The sequence below is a fragment of the Chlamydotis macqueenii genome, chromosome 3 (assembly GCF_036417535.1).
Source record: "Chlamydotis macqueenii isolate bChlMac1 chromosome 3, bChlMac1.mat, whole genome shotgun sequence".
In the NCBI taxonomy this organism is placed as follows: domain Eukaryota; kingdom Metazoa; phylum Chordata; class Aves; order Otidiformes; family Otididae; genus Chlamydotis; species Chlamydotis macqueenii.
In genome coordinates, this window is record NC_141558.1 from 96,377,815 (window position 1) to 96,397,208 (window position 19,394).

At 37.9% G+C, this 19,394-nt stretch overlaps 2 protein-coding genes across 5 annotated transcripts in view; one reads left to right on the plus strand and one right to left on the minus strand.

Moving 5' to 3' along the window:
• Window positions 1-15,505, plus strand: part of TARBP1 (tRNA guanosine 2 -O-methyltransferase TARBP1) — a 38,211-nt gene extending 22,706 nt beyond the window's left edge. For 2 of the 3 annotated variants that reach the window (XM_086744173.1, XM_086744175.1), the window contains exons 18-30: window positions 1,275-1,474; window positions 1,612-1,683; window positions 2,841-2,961; window positions 4,438-4,548; window positions 5,099-5,248; window positions 7,054-7,140; window positions 8,033-8,229; window positions 9,338-9,419; window positions 10,801-10,972; window positions 11,513-11,704; window positions 12,693-12,817; window positions 13,996-14,132; window positions 15,119-15,505. In XM_086744173.1, coding sequence (XP_086600299.1) covers window positions 1,275-1,474; window positions 1,612-1,683; window positions 2,841-2,961; window positions 4,438-4,548; window positions 5,099-5,248; window positions 7,054-7,140; window positions 8,033-8,229; window positions 9,338-9,419; window positions 10,801-10,972; window positions 11,513-11,704; window positions 12,693-12,817; window positions 13,996-14,132; window positions 15,119-15,284 — 1,812 coding nt within the window. In that variant the 3' untranslated portion in view covers window positions 15,285-15,505. Of the gene's footprint in view, window positions 1-1,274; window positions 1,475-1,611; window positions 1,684-2,840; window positions 2,962-4,437; window positions 4,549-5,098; window positions 5,249-7,053; window positions 7,141-8,032; window positions 8,230-9,337; window positions 9,420-10,800; window positions 10,973-11,512; window positions 11,705-12,692; window positions 12,818-13,926; window positions 14,133-15,118 lie in introns of those variants that run through there. The other variant, XM_086744176.1, reaches the window with a different exon arrangement.
• A 615-nt stretch (window positions 15,506-16,120) lies between these two features.
• On the minus strand, window positions 16,121-18,106 carry COA6 (cytochrome c oxidase assembly factor 6). 2 transcript variants are annotated; one of them, XM_086744485.1, is made up of 3 exons: window positions 18,037-18,106; window positions 17,724-17,880; window positions 16,121-16,546 (listed from the first exon to the last, which is right to left on the minus strand). In XM_086744485.1, the coding sequence occupies exons 2-3, from the start codon at window positions 17,865-17,867 to the stop codon at window positions 16,451-16,453; spliced, it is 240 nt and encodes a 79-aa protein (XP_086600611.1). In that variant the 5' UTR covers window positions 17,868-17,880; window positions 18,037-18,106; the 3' UTR covers window positions 16,121-16,450. The 2 variants fall into 2 exon arrangements, with proteins under 2 accessions (XP_086600611.1, XP_086600610.1); XM_086744484.1 differs by lacking the exon at window positions 18,037-18,106 and having other exon boundaries at window positions 17,724-18,030.
• Between the last annotated feature and the right edge of the window lie 1,288 nt (window positions 18,107-19,394).

Below are 19,394 nucleotides of genomic sequence, written 5' to 3' on the forward strand. Positions count from 1 at the left end.
ATGGATAATTGTATTCTCAGTGTTGTAGTAACTGATGAGCTGTAGTTAGCTTATTATTTTCCTCTGATCTTAAAATTTGTTTAAATTCTTAGAATTACTGTCTTAATTTCAGCGTTAGTCTTTCAAGCATTATGTAAGGTGTATTTTTGCCAATGTTGAGAGTCTCGAGTCTCTGTGACAGCTATCCCATTGTCTGCAGTGGGACATACCATGACAGCAGGCATCAAGGAGGTAATGGAGGTCTCCTATACTCAACAAAGGGCATCTGGTCGAGCCACCTTCTGCCCCTTCCTAAGAAAATGAAGATAAAGTTCCCAAGCAAGTGCCTACTTATATATACTCTTATCCCACCCCTCGGCAGTCTCTGTTGTCATTGATTCCTTGTACAATGGCTATATAGTTTTTGGCTAAAGAGAGAGAAAAAATGGAACTGCCTGATACTGATTTGTCACAGAAGCAGAATTTTAATTTATCTACCACAGTGCACTCTGTCTTTTTAATAGTAGTTGGGAGGAGTGGAACAAAGGGATATTTTAAAGCCAAAAATGGAATATTGCTATGGTAAAATCCAGTAGGGCTTCCACAGTGATGCCTAGAGCACTGTGTTCTTAGGCTTCATTTCTTCTGCTGCTTTTTTCCTTTTTCTTTGTGACTTATTCAGATGTCAATTGTGCTAGAACTTATATGTCTTTTTGTGCCATTTTTCTTGTTTTGTTTTATTTTTCTCCTTTTTGAAGAAGTTCTGGATAGCTGTTTTGTATATTTTAAATATGCCCCCCTCAAAACAAAAAAAAAAGTAAATGGTACAAAGACACTTTTCCACTTTAATGCAAATACGAACTTTAACTTCAACATAAATATAGTCTTAATTAAAGAAGAGAATTACTGTTATGGCTACTGTTGGAAGAAATTTTGTTTAATGTTTAATTTTTTTCTAAATTGGTAAGGATTGATTAAAAACACCAGGTTTCTTCTCACTGAAGTAAGCCCAGGTGTATTTGTTCCAGTTATCAGGAGATTAATGTAAAGCATCTGGTGTTGTGTCTGTTTAAGCAATGATCAGTTCTGTCTTTTGTTAACATAAACACATACTGGGCCAGTTGTTGCCCATTCACCTGCTGTTATAATCAGGAAATGGTAAATAGATTGAAGACAGTGTTAAACTGAGTGGATCTAGGATGCAGAAGGAGGTCACACCTGCTGAAATATTATTCTAGTAATTCTAACACTTCTGAAAACTAGATTTTGGATCCTCTGTTTCTTCTTCTTTTCAGATAATTTTCAAGCTCGTAGATATGTCCACTACAAAGACTGGAGTCTTCAATGTGGTCCTTAGTCATTGTTGTCGATCTTGGATATTTCCCACTGCTGGTGAGAGGAGTGCCTTGACAAATGCTTTCTTAAATGCTGGAAATTATTGTGAACTTATCACTGAGGCTTGTGTCTTTGGAACTGTATTTAGGAGAGATCAAAGGTATAAAAAAAATCTTCATGATTATATTTGTGATAATTTTGTGTGCTTTGTTTTCTTTCAGACTTTGAGATAATTATTAAAAACAATTTTTGTATGTTATCCTGCTAATTTTGTTGCTTTGTCTTTCATCTGCGTAGACTTATTCAAGATGTGCATGCCTTCATAGAAAATCTTGGAGAAAAATGTGCAGCAAATGTTGTTACAGAAAGGTAATGATTTTGAGGATGCATGTTACAATATTTGGTCTGAATTTTGTCTTCATTGATGGTGATTGATTCTACAATAGGAAACATGCTGGTTTTGAAGTTAGCTTCTTATGAATATACTTAGAACCTGGTAAAAGGGGTATACCTCACACTAGATTCATAATTCAAAAACAAAATGTAGAAAAAAAGTTGAAGTATTTTCAGGAAAATACACCCCATTTGTTGACCTGAATGCAACTGAAATAACTACTTCCTCATGGTTTCACCCCATAAAAGTAATACTTATTAGGATGCAGATATGTTACCAAGTGCTGATATATACCTCATGATTGTAGACAAGCCAGTTAAGAAACTCAGGCTTTAATGCAACCAGATTTGGAGCTTGGCCTTTTGAGATTGGTTGTAGGCTTTTTTAGCTTGCATGCTGGCAATAGGTTCTGCCTGTGGTTTTGAAGTGGATTATTGATTTTTTTATTATTATTATTTTTTGTTTTTTTATTTTTTTTAGAGCTTCACTCTCACCTGTGCTCAATGGAAGAAAGTCAGAGAAACAGTCTGACATAGTGCTTTGGGAAGGGCTAGTAGTTGCTAAAACCTGAGTTTCTAAAAATCTTCTACTATTTCTAATTCAATACTCCTGTATTTTCTCCCAAAAGCTCTTTGGTTTCCAAATGTCTGCTTCTCACAGTCTGCAGCTGTGTGATGTTTTGTTACCTATAATGTCGTCAATTCTTCTCTTGGCATTAATTGTTCCAGATGTCCCTGAGTAACTAATAGGAGTCAAGTGTTGATATGGACTAGAATATTTGACCAAAACTGTAAGCATAAATTAGTTGTGTTAAGATTACAGTTTACAGGCACAGAACTTCAAAAACTGTTTATGATACAGCTGTTTCTGTAGAAAATTATTTTAAACACTTAGATGCTATTAAAAACCTGTAGATAAAAACAGGGGCAGGTTATCTGGAATTCATTAATCTTCTTCATCAGCAACGATGAACAGACATTAAAATTCTGGTTCTGGGTATTTGCATATTGTTTCACTACAGACAACTTGATGGCAGTATGTTCAAGATGATGTTTTGTGCTTTTTCATAATTTAGGAATTATCTTTATATCTGAACAAGTAGAGTTTAATTTTTTTTATTAATATTTTGCAGTACAAATCGAGATGATCACTATGTTCGAGTTTGTGCTATTAAATTTCTGTGCGTGTTGGATGGATCAAATATCTTGCATAAGATGTTTATGGAAGACATTTTCATCAAACTACTTCATAAAGTAAATTTCATTTCTTTTGGTATATAAATGTAATGTTAGAACATTTATAAAAATGCAAAGTATTTACAGTTAACAGGATGTATTTGCAGTTGTTGGTGTAGCCTATCTAGATTTGCCCAGTAATACCCTTTTTTTTTTTTTTTGTTACGAGACAGGAGTTAACTCAGCCAAACTAAAATAGTAAAAACTGACTTTTGGGTTTATTTATTTATTTTCAGTGGATTTTCTAACTCCAGGGAACATTATCCAAATTGTAACCGTTGTTCCATTAAGAATCTTCCTTTAGGCTGTGTTTTGAAGCGCCATATTTCACTTAAACAATTGCAGGCTACCTTTTGAATTGAGAGCGCTATTGTCTCCTTAGAAGACCTTTATAAATAGGTACTTTATAATAGAGAAGTTTGGGGTCTGATTTTCATTTATATCATAGCTGCTTATGCTTTGGCAGTGGTGTAAAATCAGTGGTAAATTACTACAGCTGCTACGAGAACATTACCCATGCATTCTGGTACTATAGAATTCTGCTTTTGTATGAAGAACAAGAAATGAATGGTCCTTCATTCATTTCCTCCTGTCAGTTAACTACTGGAGAAAAATTAATGTTTGTGTTGTAAGATTGATCAGATGGGAAAAGTGAGCTTTAAAATGAATTTCCTTACTTGCTTAAACATGTAATAATGAAGTGTATTTGCATTTTAATATTAAATATAGGACTTGGATCATGGATCATCAAATTATTTTCTTTTTTAAAAAGTTAAGGAAATAGTTTTGAGTATCATGTATTTCGAAGACCAAAACAGAGTACGTAGGGGAAGAATCTGAGCTATATGAGGACATGAATTTCAAATCTTTTTAAAGCTCCATTTATTTAATCTATTTCTTTTCACATAAAACATCTTATTGCAGAATATCAATTTCTGTCTCAAAACTAGAGCTGTAGTTACAAGCTGATATAACTGATAGCATGACTAAACCTATTTTTAAAATGCAGAAGCTAAAGAAGAAATGTTTTCATTTATATACTCATCTCTTCACTTAGGATCTTTAGTTCTTATATAACTAAATGACAGCTTGAGTCTTTGTGCTCCGATTTATGTAGCACTTTATGTATGTATGTTTTAATTGTTCATATACAGTAGGTGCTGTAAATTCCTCAACTTTCTGCTGTTTCAAGAGTCTTAATACCAAACATTTCTGTGCTCTTTTTGTGCTACCAAGTGGAATTGTGGGGTTGTGGTTTTTTTTTTTTTTGTTGTGTTGTTTTGTTTTGTTTTAAACTTTCTGAAGTTCTGGACAAGCTTCAAAATTTAATTCTAAATAAATGAAATAAATATATTTTTCCTGACTTTACATTTAGCACTGATACTAGCTGTGCAGTAGATGCTGCTTTCTCAGTACAGTAAAGTATATTGCTATGTATTCAGTTTTAAAGGAAGATTAGGAAATAAACCTATAAACCTTTTAATTTGCTTTTAGGATGAACTGGTATCCCGATCTAGAACACGCTATTATGCAAACTCTTTACAGCATAGAATAAAAAACCGGGTATGGCAGACACTCTTAATTCTTCTTCCAAAGCTTGACCAGGTATTGCTCTTCACTTTGAATTCTTAAATTAATAAATATCTACTTTCAAGAATTATTTGGTGTTATGCAAACTGCATATGTGGAATTACAGCAGGGTATAAAAGGCAATGTAAACTCTGTGGATGATGTAGAAGTTTTGTGTAGTTTCATTCATTCAGTCTGAAGTCATGGATTTAGGACACATTTCTAGGGGCCACTGAAAACTGATTCTTGGATTTCTGAACTATAGGAGATTAGATTGTTCCTGTTAAAGCTAGCTAAAACTCTGTACTGTCTAGCTGATCTAAAGCTTTTAATTTAGTAAAAAAGCTGCCAATTTAAAATTTCTCAGTTTTCTGACTCTTTGTAGTTTCATCTAATGCCTCTTCATAATAAAATATTAGAAAAGTATAATACAGAAATTAGATGGTTTTAGAATGTTTTCATTTGAGTATTAAAAATATTTCTAATATTATGACAAAGCTGAGCATGTTCTTTTATTTAGAACTTTTTTCTTCATGGAAATAACTCTAACAATATACTAAATGATTATCTGATTTTGTTTACTCAGAAATTTTTGTGTGGAACCCTTGACCAAGTTTTCCAGGCTGGATTTGGTAACAATCAGGCATCCGTGAAATACTTCATAGAATGGATTGTTATCTTGACTCTACATAAATACCCCCAGTTCCTTAATAAATTCTGGGATTGCTTTTGCTTTGTAAGTAAGAACTGTGGCATTCACTCGAAGAGTAATTTGAACAAAGAGGGTACAGTTTGTTTTCCTGTACATTATTTTCTGTGTATTCAAACTTCTGTCTAGAAGCGATGGGTTGTTGAGCAGGTTAAATTAGCTTGGAAGTGAGTCTGGACTATAGTCTGAGACATTTAGAAATTTGTGATATAGAATTGGCTGAAGGTAAGTGAATTCTTCCAGTTGAGAGATTTCCTTTTGTAATGTACTGCTTTGGTCAGAGCAGAGCTGGCGTCGTGGGTCAGACTGCTCCTTGCCGTCGCTAGTAGAAGAGCCATCAGGAACACGTGGATGCCCTAGATTCGGAGTTTGGGAAGATACTGCAGAGTCACTTGTGGTTTCTACACCCAGCTTTTGTCTTCTGCATAATGTGTTTGTCAGTGGGAACATGACTTGCATAACACACATTCAATTTGCAATATGGACTTCTCTCACAGCGGAGTTCTGTAACATGGTTCCAAAACTGAAGGCAGGGTTTGAATGATGATGCCCGAAAGTTGTGAAAGATGAGGCTGAGGAGAGAACTGACTTACTAGCATTTGATTTCTTTATCTTTGATTCTTCTTTAAGTAATTACCTGTAAGAGTTGACCTGTAGAAATAGCAATTGTCTGTATTGATAACGTTGAATTTCTTAGCGTTGTACATCTGGGCTGCCTAGAAAATGTATGCACTCGCATCTCCTCTAGTATATAGGAAGACACGACATGCAGTGGTACCTCTGGCTGAAGCTCACCACTCATAATAGTTAAATGTGGATGTCGTCTTGCTTATCAAATAACCTAGTTGCTACTGTAGTTTTTTTAAAAGCCAAACAATAGGACAAAAATTAAAATTAAATTTAAAAAATGGAAAACTGTACATATACATTTTTGCCCAGAACCAGGCAGCTTTTTAATGCTACTCTGAGACAACTTTTATACTTTTTTTTTTTTTCTTAAGTGCATAAAGATGGCTTGTGATGCCTATCTGAATTGATGACAAGTGCTGGAAGGGATGTAACCTTTTCCTATTTTGGGATTCCTTCCAAGAGCTCAAGCAGTTGGAACTGCTATCATCTTAGTAGATGATAATCTATTGGATCAAAGCAATCTCATGCCGATAACAAATGTACTGAATCATAGTGGGCCCGTTCAAACAAACAGAGCAAGCAGAAAAGTGGATTTATGAAAAAGGAATACAGATTGTATTTTAGAGGCTGTCCTGGAAAACAGTGACTTTGAAAATTATTCGCAGGGTCATATTGAAAAATAGGCTGATTTTGAGCACCCAGTGCAATGCTGTAACAAAATGGAATAATAGGAACTGTATCTGTAAAGAGAAGTGGTAAATAGAAGTGTGGAAAGTAATTTCTTCCAGTACAGACCGTGGGTGAGGCTGATGCTAGGCTATTTGTTCTGCATCCAATACCCACTATTGTGATGACATGGAAAAGTGTGAGCACTGAAAAGAATCCCCAAAGTTTTTATTGGGTTTAGAGCTTTTTGAGGCTGGGGGGCACAGAATATAGAGTGACTTTGGGTTGAATTTTAGCTCGTTTACACTGCTGTATACTTTGTTCTGATGGATGTGTTGGTAAAAAGCAAATAACATGTTAGGAAAAATTAAATCTTAATAATGTGAACATTGTATTTTAGTACATTTTGCTGTGGAAACACATAGTTTTTTAATAGTGTTGATATTATTTCATCTGCAGAACATGCTGTGAAAGCTTACAGGCTCTAAAAACATTTTATATGTGCATATCTCTTGTTACATTCTGTTTTACTTTAGGATGAAGAAAAGCTTAAGACAAGCATCTGCACATTTTTATCAGTGTTATCACACTTTGACATCGTTCTTCAAAATAACTCAGAGAAGGTAAGTTTGACTAAGTGTTCTTTCTTTTTTCAGTTGCACTGTGTATAGATTTCTCAAATAAGAACACATTTTGCAGTCTATTTTCAAAACCTTTTTAATACCTACTTCCCACTAAGATATTCTATGATATGGAAAACACAAACTCTTCCTGTCACCTCTGTAACATACTGAACTTAGGAAAATTAGCTAAATGGCACATGTTCTGGGTACATAGGGCCTGATTACCTGTTTTTCTAAAATAGCTACTCCAGTCTTAATTAAACATGTGGATAGACCTGAGGTTTTTTTTCTTGCTGCTCTTGTTTAATCTGCATGAAACTGGGCAGACGTAATGTAGAAGGTGGTCATCTTTCCATAGAATAACAACACTAAAATATGGAGTTTGTTGGCAATAGCTAGTTCGTATTACATTTAGAATTCTTTATTTGGAATTTTCATTTTTTTTTTAATTGATCTTTAAAATAGAGGATGAAATACAGTCAGATCTTACATTAGATCAACTATTTCACATCTGTAGCAATCCAGGCATTTCTGTTGGTGGCTTTTTTTTTTACTGTTCGCATACATTTGCAAGATCAGCTTGCTAAGTGCTAGAAAGTCAGAAGTTAATAGAGGTTTCTTGTAAGCAGAAATATAATTTTTAAAGAAAATGAATACATTTTCAAGACAGAAGTGGGACTGTAGGTCTGTTCCCTAGTGAGAAGGAAGGAAGGAAATCAGGACCATGTTCTGAAGCCTGTATGTATGTACTGTTAAAGCTTTGGACTTTCTGAAAGGCTGGTTTTTTTGAGGAAGCCACTGTTTCTTGAGCCACTCTTACTTTTCTACTTCTAAATGGTACATTAAGACTTAAGATAAATGAAAGAAACTTCTTTATCTTTGCTTTTTTCAGAAGCCAGCGTTAAGGAAAGCTGTCATAGTTATTCTACAGTGGTGTTTCAACCATAATTTCAGTGTTCGACTTTATGCATTAGTGGCCCTTAAAAAAATCTGGGGTATGTGCAGAATGTTGCATGTGGAAGAATTTGAAGCTCTGACACCAGTTATTGAATCTAGCCTTCAACAAGTGGAACACATGCATGGCACAGGGTTAGTAACTTTTTTTTTTTCCTGACTTACAGCTTAATATTGTTCTTCTGAGCCGTTTGCAGCAAGTCTAATTTTCTAAAATAGCACTTGATAATTTCTCAGGGTTTTTAGTGGGGTGGAATATTGTGTTTAAAAAGAAACCAAGATTTGGAAATTGAAATCTAAAATCAGCAAATAAAAGGAAGTGATAATTCAGTGTAGAGCATTAACGTTTGAAAGCACAACAGGAAAAACTCAAGGCATGTTTGAACAGTGCTTATAGTTTAGGGGTGGAGTAAAAAGAAAGACAGTTAGGAGTGCTTAGTTTTCTTACCTGATGGATTTTGAAGCAACGCAAATCATTCTTCCAAACTTCCTGGTACCAGTAAGTTCTCAAATACGAAATCTGAAATGTTTTCAATGTTAATATTTGAAAAAACTTCTGTGGGAGAAAAATAGATAGGGAAACTAATTTGGGGTGATGATTAAATGAGCTTTACAGAAATGCTTTTCTGCTTACTGATTTGGAAACACAACAGTTCAGTTAAATTTTGTACTATCTGTGTGTTTGTATCCTTTTTTATTTAGCCCTGTTTTTAGGAGTTATTTAAAATTATTTAAAATTTCTGACAGTGTTGTCAGCAAGCATAAAATTGGGACTGCTGTTTTTTGGTTTTGTTTTTTTTGGGGGGAACATTAGTATTCATTGCTGTGATCAGAGTCACTGTTAAAACATCCATGTCAAGACATGGGATGGAAAAAAAGCAGCAGAGGAGTTGTCTGCCTTTTTTTTTTTTTGACAGCTAAAAGTTGTTACTGAACCCTAGGCTAGTATTCAGTTTCCTTTAGAGGCCTAGATGGGATACCCTTTCTGTGAAACTTGTTTCTTTCAGTAATAGAATTTGGAGACACGTTACGGGCCTTTCTTGAAATAAATAAAACTTATTTCCTGAATGCTGGGGGTTTTGTTTGTTTGTTTTTCAAATGAGTCCTTACTTGATTGTTATTTTTCTTTCCCATATGGTAAATACAATCAGGTTGTCTTATTCCAATTTGACAATTTAAAAAAAAAATCCAGGACGTTGCCTTTTTTTTTTCGTGCATCTTACGTTAGTTTCTGCAATTGCAGGAATGCTAAAAGGAACTGGCAGCGGATCCAAGATCACTTCTTCTTTGCAACATTTCATCCGCTCGAGGATTATAGTCTAGAGGCAAGTCCGAGACTATCGCTGATCATTGTACTTGCATAGTTTTACAACTATATTTTTAACTTTCTTTGTGTGTCCTAATGTAGGATGAATAATGATCGACTATTATTAATTTAAAACTCTGATAAATTACTTCACCTAAATTTTGATGGATTTTTAGACTAAGACTACAGCATAATTCTCTAATTAATATTGTATTAAAAACCTAGGTCAGTTAAGAAGAAGTATGTGTGATGAATGTGCCCATTTGTGTGGGTGTTAATCAGGTTTTACACTAGTGACTGGAAGAGTTACTTCTAATAACTGAAGAGCATCTACTTAATCGCATGTAGTTTGTTAGGATTTTTGAGACCTCTCCTGTTCTTAGAAGTGACTTAAGGTTGCTTAACTAAATTGTTGTTTAATGTGAACGGGATACAGATATGTAACTTGTAGAGCACCTTTTCCAGCTATCCTTTTTGCCTTAGCTTAAGTAACTGAGAGCTGAATAAACACTGAGGGAAGGCAGGCAAAAATAAGGGTGCACATAAAAACAAGAGATAGAGGAACTAAGCTGAAAATAGAAGACAAACATGAATGTGAAAAGGGCTACATGTCTTCTGGCACAAAGAGTGCCATATTTTAGAAAAGGAACTTTTTTTTTTAAATTAACTGATATTCTGTGATATTTTTCTGAACACGTAGATGGTGGATAGGATTTAGCAAAATTCAGAAGTGAAAATCTTGAACAAAACAAACAAACAAACAAAAGGCAAGGCTAATACCTGTTAAGTATTTCAATGTATTCAGGGTGCATTTTCATCTTCATCTTGAGGGTGCGTTGGGATAAACAAAATGTTTGGATTTTAAACTCTTCATCTTATTCAGCCTTTTTCCCTTAAGAAGTGTTTGTGTTCCTCCTTGATAGATTGTGGTTAGCTGTATTGGTAGTGCTGAGTTGGATTTTGCCACTAGATTTTAATGCTTTTGACTATATTCCTTTTGACATTAAATCAATCTGCATTCTTTACTAGAAGTCCATACGGGCATCTGAACACTCTTCAGCGTTACATGTAAAACATTTTCACAAGACCTCTGTGCTGAGAAGCACAGCAGTAATTCTTTGGTGTTCTAAAATTTCAGAACAGGAATCAATGCAGATCCTTAAAAAAGGTCTAATCAGACAGAGAAAGAGACTAGGTTTATGAAAGTTTGGGATAGCACTGTATGTAAAGTGATGAATATTGAGAGAGATATTAGTAAGTTATATCAAGTACCAAGAAAAACAAGTACTAAAATCATACAATGCTAGATAAAAGATGTGTGATAAAATTAAGAGATTAATTTATTATCTGTTTTGCTTGCTTTAGTGGTGCTTTGCTAATAACACCATGTTACATTGCAGACGATATTTTACACTCTTCCTCGCCTTTCGGAACTTGCTGAGGACGAATGGATCTCGCTCTCTAAATTTGACAGATTCACTGACGTTCCTTTGCCACCAGCATTTCAGCAGTATCGTTCTCGAACAGAACTTCTTGATCTGAAACCAAGTGACTGGTCTCAGCAAGACATGGGTAAAATATAGCTGGTCTATATTAAATATAATTATTTGTATGTAGTAGCTGTATACATCTGTATTCAATCTGATCTCCATGGTTTTTGGCTGAAGTAGCTTTGTGTCTATGTGACATGGGCCTGTTGTGATAGGATGAGGGGTAATGGTTTTAAAATAGAGGGAGGTAGATTTAGAGTGGATATAAGGAAAAAAATTTTTACACTGGGGGTGGTGGAACACTGGAACAGGTTGCCCAGGGAGGTGCTGGATGCCCCATCCGTGGAAACATTCAAGGCCAGGTTGGACGGGGCTCTGAGCAACCTGATCTGGTTGGAGATGTCCCTGCTCCTTGCAGGGGGGTTGGACTAGATGACCTTTGAAGGTCCCTTCCAACCCAAACTAATCTATGATTTTATGATTCCATACCATTAAATAATAGTAAATGACTAATGGTCTCTACAGTATTACCACTTAGATAATTTTCTGTACTGAAGCAGTAGTTTCATTACTGCTTGTATATCCATATGACTAATGTTTGCTATTTTTTTTTTTTTAATAGGTTCAAATTTGGTTGAAACAGATAGCCAGACAGAATGGACTGATGTTCAGAAAAAGATTATACCCTGGAAGAACAGTACTCCTAGTTTGGACTTGGAAATGGTATTTCAGAATCGTGCTGCTAAACTTGGTAAATCAAACAGCAGGCTGATTGTGGTGGCTTCACTTATTGATAAACCTACCAATTTAGGAGGTAAGGTTAATTGCACGTTTTAAAACTTTTATTTTAGATCTTAGAGCCAACTTGGATAATACAAGTGAATTTCATCTTAATGTTGATAATTAGAAAATTATTTAAGTATTGCCAAGATAAATCATTATTCTGCAAAAATTTGGTAACCAAAAGAAATCCTACCTGCTTCAGAAGAAGGAGTCTTCTATAGTTGTATTTTAAAAAAAAAAAAAACCACCAAACAGTAGTTACACATAGAATGAATGAATGAAGTATAACTTTGCTGTAAATCATGCTCAGTTTCTTACTGTTTTTATATTCTTTGTTACAGTTGAGTTTTTCAACTGTGTATGCAGTTAAAGGAAATAATTTGCTTTTATGTTTTGTTTTTTTTTTCCTGTAACAATTAAACCAAATCTTGCTGACCTACTAGTTTCTCATGACTGTTGGACAGGAAAGTGCCCGTTCCTGATTAAGTATGCCTTCACAGTATTATGCAAGCTGTGATATAATAAATCTTGTGAATACTTTATTGCATTGTGCTTGCTGTTGTCAGCAGTTTAAATAACTGCAGTGAGACTGTCAATGAAAAATAAGCCCACAAGCTGGTGCTGTCTGCAGTGCAATGGTTGTACTGTGTCATTCTCTCAAGCCTTTCATGGATTTAGAGCTTAAGTGTGTGTGTCCATCCATCCCTGCCAAGGCTTTGACACCGACCCATTATTTTGTGTAATTAGTATTCTAGAAGTGCATTGTCAGACATAGTGCTTTTCTAATTTTTATCTTTCTGATAAGTTAGAAAAAAAATTTTCTTTTTTTTTTTTCCTGGTAAGTTATATGGAACAAGATCTGACTTGGAACAGACGAGAAGCACCTGAAACTGCTTAAAAATAGGGGACTAAAGTAACTGTTTCTCCTTTTGGATTCTTTGACCTTTTTCATTTGCTAAAATATTCTGGCTTGATGTTTATTTTCTACACAAAAATTACTTTAATTCTTCTCTTTGTAGGTTTATGTCGTACAAGTGAAATATTTGGGGCATCTGCACTAGTTGTCAGCAGTCTTCATTATATACAGGACAAGCAATTTCAGCATCTCAGTGTTTCTGCAGAGCAGTGGCTCCCCCTTGTTGAGGTGAATGGAAACATTTTAATAGCTAAAAAGTGTACTGTACGTCTGCAGTTCATCAGATGCATAGTTCAGAGCCTTACTTTTTGTTCGGTTGCAAAAATTAACTTCTTATTTAACGGATAACAGCTCCCATTGTGATCTCTGAAACTTAATCCTGAATATTTTGAAATAAACTTTGGGTCAACCTCATGAAAAAGAATTTTTTAAAACCTTTAAATTTCTTATTGCTAAACTGATTATGTGAGCTATTGTTATATCTTAGTCTGTGTTTTATAGGAGCGCGTTGGAATTTAGTGTTTATTTCTAAAAGTTGAACAACTCTTCATTTATCTTGGTCCACTGCTTTTAGTAACTTCATGGGGCTAATCTTTGAGTTTGCCTGAAGCTAACTTGTGCCAAGCTTTTGGAACCTATTATATCACTTATAAAAATGAGGGCTTCAACCTATATGTTTAGTATTTGGTAGAAGGTGTTTGTGATATTTTAGAATCTGTTTTTCAAGATCAGCTGTAAGTCATTTGAAAAATTCAGTGCAGATTTTTTATATGCCACCCCCCCCACCCCATGTTTATTTTCAGCCTATTAAGATTTTTCTTCATAAGGAGATAGCTGTAGGGTGTTTTGCCTAAAACAGAATGCTGATGGGACACGTCGTGCCTCGTGTCTGTACAGAATCGTACTGATGATAGAGTTTCTGCTGCAAAAAGAAATTGGCATTTAACACAAATAAGCAGTTTAAAGAGTAGGGTGAAGACAACTAAGGAATCTTCACTGCAAGCTGTAATGCAGGCATGTAAGGCAACTCGGCTTCGATACTGGCTGTTGCGTTGTTTTGGGAAGGGGTTCCAGGTTAAATAACAACTATGTACCTTGTGCCTATGCAAGAGTGATTCTTACATTCACGTGTAAGACTTGTAGCTGTCAGAAGGATAGAAAAGCCTTTGTTGATTGTGTTCATGAAGTACGTTTTTGTGGCATTACTTAACCTTTTGTGCTGTTGCTGAAGAGCTTTTAAAATGGTAAGCTATGTATATGGACAGAATCTTTGGGGATAAAAAAAAATCATTCATCTTTAAAACTGTCCAAGTAAATTGATTTTTTTTTTTTTACAGTAACTTCAGAAGTTTATAAATGGTGATATTTAAATATTTGTGTATTTCTCCCTACTTCTTGGTGGACAGGTGAAACCATCTCAGCTTGTTGATTATTTACAGCAGAAAAAAACGGAAGGCTACACTATTATTGGAGTGGAGCAGACAGCTAAAAGTTTTGATCTTACAGAATATTGTTTCCCAGAGAAGTCGCTATTATTGCTGGGGTAAGAACACAAACTTTGTTTGTTGTAAATCTACCTCTTGAAGTCCATGCCTTCTACTAGTCAGAGTCTGGTCATATGAAAACCAAGTGACACTGGTGAAGGTGGAGTTAGAATGAGAAGTGATTATGGAAACGGCAGAGCTTGGCGTTAAGGATGAGGCACAGGACAAAGTAGCAAGTTTTTGCAGTATAAGCAGAGGCTGGGACAACTTCAGAGAAAAGCAATAATCAGTTCCTAAAAGCAGGCAAGCCTCAGATGTGACAAAGGGGAGGCTACTTCAAGAAATCTAGAGGAAAGTGCCTGCAAGTTAGAAAGCTACTGGAACTGCTGAGTGAGACCAGGAGGAAGGGCCTGTCTGTCCTTTAAGGACAAAGTGGGCAGAAATACCTGGTTTTCAAACCCTTTTATATGTAGCCTGTCTTCAGAGTGTAGTTCTCATAATCACTTTGTTATCTTCTAATTAAAAAGTTTTAATTACTGATAACCTTTAGTATCATCTGGTGTGCTCATTCTGAAGAGGTGACACGTTTCCAATTCAAGGCTTCGATCAGTCTTAACATTCCCTCATACCAAGGCCTCACTGAATATAAAGTAGGCAGTTGAGCTTCCCTGCTGTGCCAGCAGCTTCCTGCCCTGGACATTTAATCTATAGCTCTCTATTTCGCTGTATATGGATAGTTTCAAAATAAAGGCAGAGGAGGAGTCCTTATGTTGGGTGTTCAGCTATAGCTGGACCAGTGAATTAAAAATGAAGTGCTCTACCAGTTTTCTTACATCAAAGCTTAGTCATGTCTCCCATGCTTTCTTTGCATCTGTAATGTATTACTGCTTTAAAAAAAAAAATAAATAAATTCTTGTCCTCAGTTACATTGAGGGCAGATGCACCATTTGGTAAAGGGTGTTTTGATGCTGTTGTGACTTTTGCATCTTCTGCTTTCTGGAACGCCTCTTTTCTCAGATGTAAGTTACTGTTTCTTCTTTACTAGAAATGAACATGAAGGCATCCCAGCAAACCTGATTCACCATCTGGATGTCTGTGTGGAAATTCCTCAGCAGGGAATTATTCGATCACTCAATGTTCATGTAAGTGGAGCTCTGCTGATTTGGGAGTATACAAGGCAACAAGTGATCAAGCAAAAACAACAAAAATAACTGCCAAGACTTTTGTGCCTTATAGTACAGCTGGGTGACTTCTTATGGTGCTACAACATGACATTCTGAACAGATGAGATACAAACTCAGGGTGAAGGAGGATTCTTAAGTTTTGCATGTTTTGTTTTCTTGTACTTCAAACTGACTTTTAAATGCCTTATTAATACTTTACCTCCTTAAATAAAACTGTTGCATTGGAAATAAATACTATTTATATTGCATGTTAGTGTGTGCTTTTTTTTTTTCCTACTCTTAGAACATCGCATAGTATCTGAACAATCCCAACCACAAAACATGGGCCTTTTACTGCAGTTACTTTGGTTGGGATAACCATGCTTGAAAATGAAGTGGTGCCTTCCTACAACCACAATCAAAACTTACTTTAGCCAAAGTATTTAATGCTTCCAGCATCTAGACAGACTAGACTATATAATTTTTCTGGAGAAGAGAAGGCTCCAGGGAGACCATACAGCAGTCTTCCAGTACCTAAGGGGCAGGAAAGATGGGCAGGAACTCTTTAGCAGGGCCTGTTGTGACAGGATGAGGGGTAATGGTTTTAAAATAGAAGGAAGCAGATTCAGACTTCGTATCAGGAAATTTTTTTTTTACAATGAGGGTGTTGGAACACTGGAACAGGTTGTCCGGAGAGGTGGAAATGTTCAGGGTCAGGTTGGACCTGATCTGGCTGGAGCTGTCCCTGCTCCTTGCAGGGGGATTGGACTAGATGACCTTTGAAGGTCCCTTCCAACCCCAACTGTTCTATGATTATGCCACTCCCTCCTTTTGACAAGGAGAGGAAGGTGGAATGAGTTTTTTTCTTTTTAAGGAAAAACTGATTCACTTACTGAAAACCAATTTTATTGTTCTCTTTAGAGCATGTACATTACACAATTAAATAATCACTTATTCCTCTGAAACAATGACCAATTATACATTCAAAACCTTACATTTGTGAACAGCCCTGCACCACATTTCTTTGACTTATGAAAAAGCTGTCCATGAACATCTTTCAGGAGACACATGAGACCTTGCAACAAGAACAGCAGCCTGCATTTCAGGGAGACACCTCAGGTTACGAATTCTTGAGCTCAAGCAGCTCCTGTCGCTTTCTCATGCTTCTTCCTTCCATATTTATTCTCACTAGATTTCTTTTGAAAGTAGAATACCTAAGACTTTCCAGCAGCTTCTGGAGGATGATATCCTTCTGTTTCAAGCTTTTTTTTATATATTAAAAAGTCTCTTCTCCTGTCAAAGTATTTAACCTGTTAAAAAAGAGAAAAGATGTTCATCAGAAGAAACTACCAGAGGAAAGGGCTTTGTGCATCACAACAGTCTTTGATCACTGACCTTAAGCAGGGTTTTAACTCAATACACCAGTTAGGAGTTTCTTGCTCTGCTGAAGCAGAAGACTAAAGGGTGGAGTGGGTTTGCTTTTTGTGGGCTTTTTTACCATTCTGAAGTTGAACTTCAGCTTTCTGTCATAACCACCCCATTACTTCCACAGACATCTAACAAAAGTAGTCTACTGCTTTGCTCTTTTCTTTGCATGAACAACAATTATTTGTAACACAAAGATAAATCCAGCAGCTTTTCTATGGTATCGCAGACTACGTGACCTCTGAATTCACTGTGTAGAGCTACTGATGTGCATGGTGCAAAGCACTGGCAGATGAAACCACCGTCACTACAGATGACATACGACAGAACTGCAGTGTTCAAAGTATAAGCTGGTACAGCAACTGTGAATGTACCTGTTTTTTTAACTGACTTCAGTCTACTAGCTCCCACAGGAACTGTTCAGCCCCTCAGATGCTACTATTATTAAAAGCCAACGCCTACTGAAAGATTTAAGAATTGTAGCTTGATCTTAGGAAACCAAAAAGCATGAGATGAACACGTCATGTGTAAGCAGATGGCCTACTGTGAAATTACACTGCATGAAGCAGGATATTTTTATGTACAAGAAGGAATCAGATGCTAGTCTTAAGATGCCGTGCAACTGCAAGCCCTGCGTGTCACCTCCCTCCTGCATTAGCCTTTCCTCTTTAGCAACAGTGCTCTCTGCGTGCTTCTAAAAGTTTCCGAGTGTCTTTCAGAACTTTTAATTGCCTTAAACAATAAACCTGTATGCTTCTGTAGCTGCGTATTTATCTGAAAGTTTGAGATTGTATTTTATTTTCCCTTCACAGTATCTAGTACTGTCCATAGTTCCCGGGCCAGTCAGTGATCTGCTCAGGAGTTTTAATTTCCCAGCAAGACCCAAAGCCTGCAAAGCAAGCTGTTAGACAAGGGTGCAGACTTATCTGTGAGACAGTGTAAGACCGCACACGTTCTGCAATGCAGGAGGCGAGAGCTGCCATCATCAAGGCGGTAAATGTAATTATTTGCCGAGGGTGTTATCAAGGCGCAAAAAAAAAGTTCGGGAGGCCGGGTGCTCACCCACTGCTGAGGGCACCGGGACTCGAAAGACCGCCGCAGGGTCTCGCAGGTGGACGCATCGTCCGGGTGCCTATCCAGGCACTGCCAGAACTCGTCCCGGGCGTCCCAGCAGGCCTTCCTCTCCTCCATCGTCGGCGCCGCCATCGTCACCACCGACCTGCACGCAGACGGTGGCTGTCCCTGAGCGCCTCGTCCCCGGCGCCGGCCCGCGCCTCGCCGCTTACCGCAGCGGGGCCCGAGGCCCTGCCCCCCGGAGGAAGGGGTGCCTGAGCGGCGGCAAGGCCCCGGGATGCGGGCCCCGCACCGCACTCACCCGCCTGCCCCGGCCTGGCGCGGCGAAGGTCACGATCCCGGAAGCGCTACCGCGCTGGAGAGGAAGGGCGCGGCGCTTTTCCTAGTGCGCAGGCGCAGCCCGGGCGGCCTCGGGTGAGATTGGCAGGTGGGCCGCTTGTCCCGCCCCCGCGGTCGCCATGGCGATGGAGCTGCCGGTGCCCCGGTGGCCCAGGCAGCCGAGGCTCCCCAAATCCTGCGGGTTCCCCCCGCAGGCCCTTCCCGGGTGCTTTGGCCTCTCAGTCGGAGGAGGGAGAGCCGTGGCTGTGCGAAAGGCGTACCTGAAACCCCCGCGATAGTCGTGTTTGCTGCCTGGTAATGCACCCTATAGAAACCACTCCGGACATGTTTGTCTTGACAGACTCTGTTGCTAAGTCAAGCTGATAATAAAAACATACAAGAAGAACTGATTTAGCCAAGTGGAAGAAAAATTTACCTGTAATAAGGGTGATAAAATAACACCAGGAGCCTGGGGGTTGGCCAGGTGGGTGCCTACTGGGCCCTGCCCAGCAGCTACACCAGGCGCAGAGCCTACACTCCTGGTAAAAAACATCCAGGAGCAAAGTCTGTGCCATTATTTTATTTGGGATTCGGTGGTGTTTCCTTGTGCCAATCAGTCCCTGTAGCCAGGGGATCGATAGTCTTCCACAGCAGCTGCCTGGAAACGCGGAGTGGTTTTGCAGTTTTGAACCTACGGCATGTTTCCCTAAGAACACACTGCAGTTTGGGGAAGGGTGACATTTTGGCAGCTGGAAAGAGCAGAACTTTGTGAGGTGCTGAGCCCCTGGCAGCACCCAGACCGGTGGTTTTATCAGGAGCTTGTCAATAGCCGGTGCTCCTGGTGCGTGAGGCCGCTTGGCAGCCGGGTCAGGGAGCAGGAGTAGCTGCTGGCCTACCTTGAGCTGGTTTTCTTCCTCAGCAAGGGATAAATGATTCTGGCTGGTGGAGGTGGGCACGCTTTCCTGGTTCTCCTTGCAGGTGGCTCACTTGTATCGATACTAGGAAAGGTGTTTTAAGAGAAGACCAAGGATTTGCACTTGTTCAGCAGAGCCCCCTGGAAGCCAGCCAGATCTGGAGGGGATTTTGTTTGTCAAAATACCTAACCAGCCTCTTGGAAGGGATACTTTTTTGGAGCAAAGTGAATGTGACTGCTGCTGTACATTGTACGATATATAACACAGTCCCTGTTCTCATCCCTGCCTCCTATTTGCTTAACCACCTTCTATTTGCTAGACAACGATAGGTAAGAGACAGAAATGCAGTAATTTACTTTCTTATAGAACTGAGGTTTTAATGTGAGTGGAAGTCACTAGAAAAGTGGAATTTCAATTTTGGTTTTCT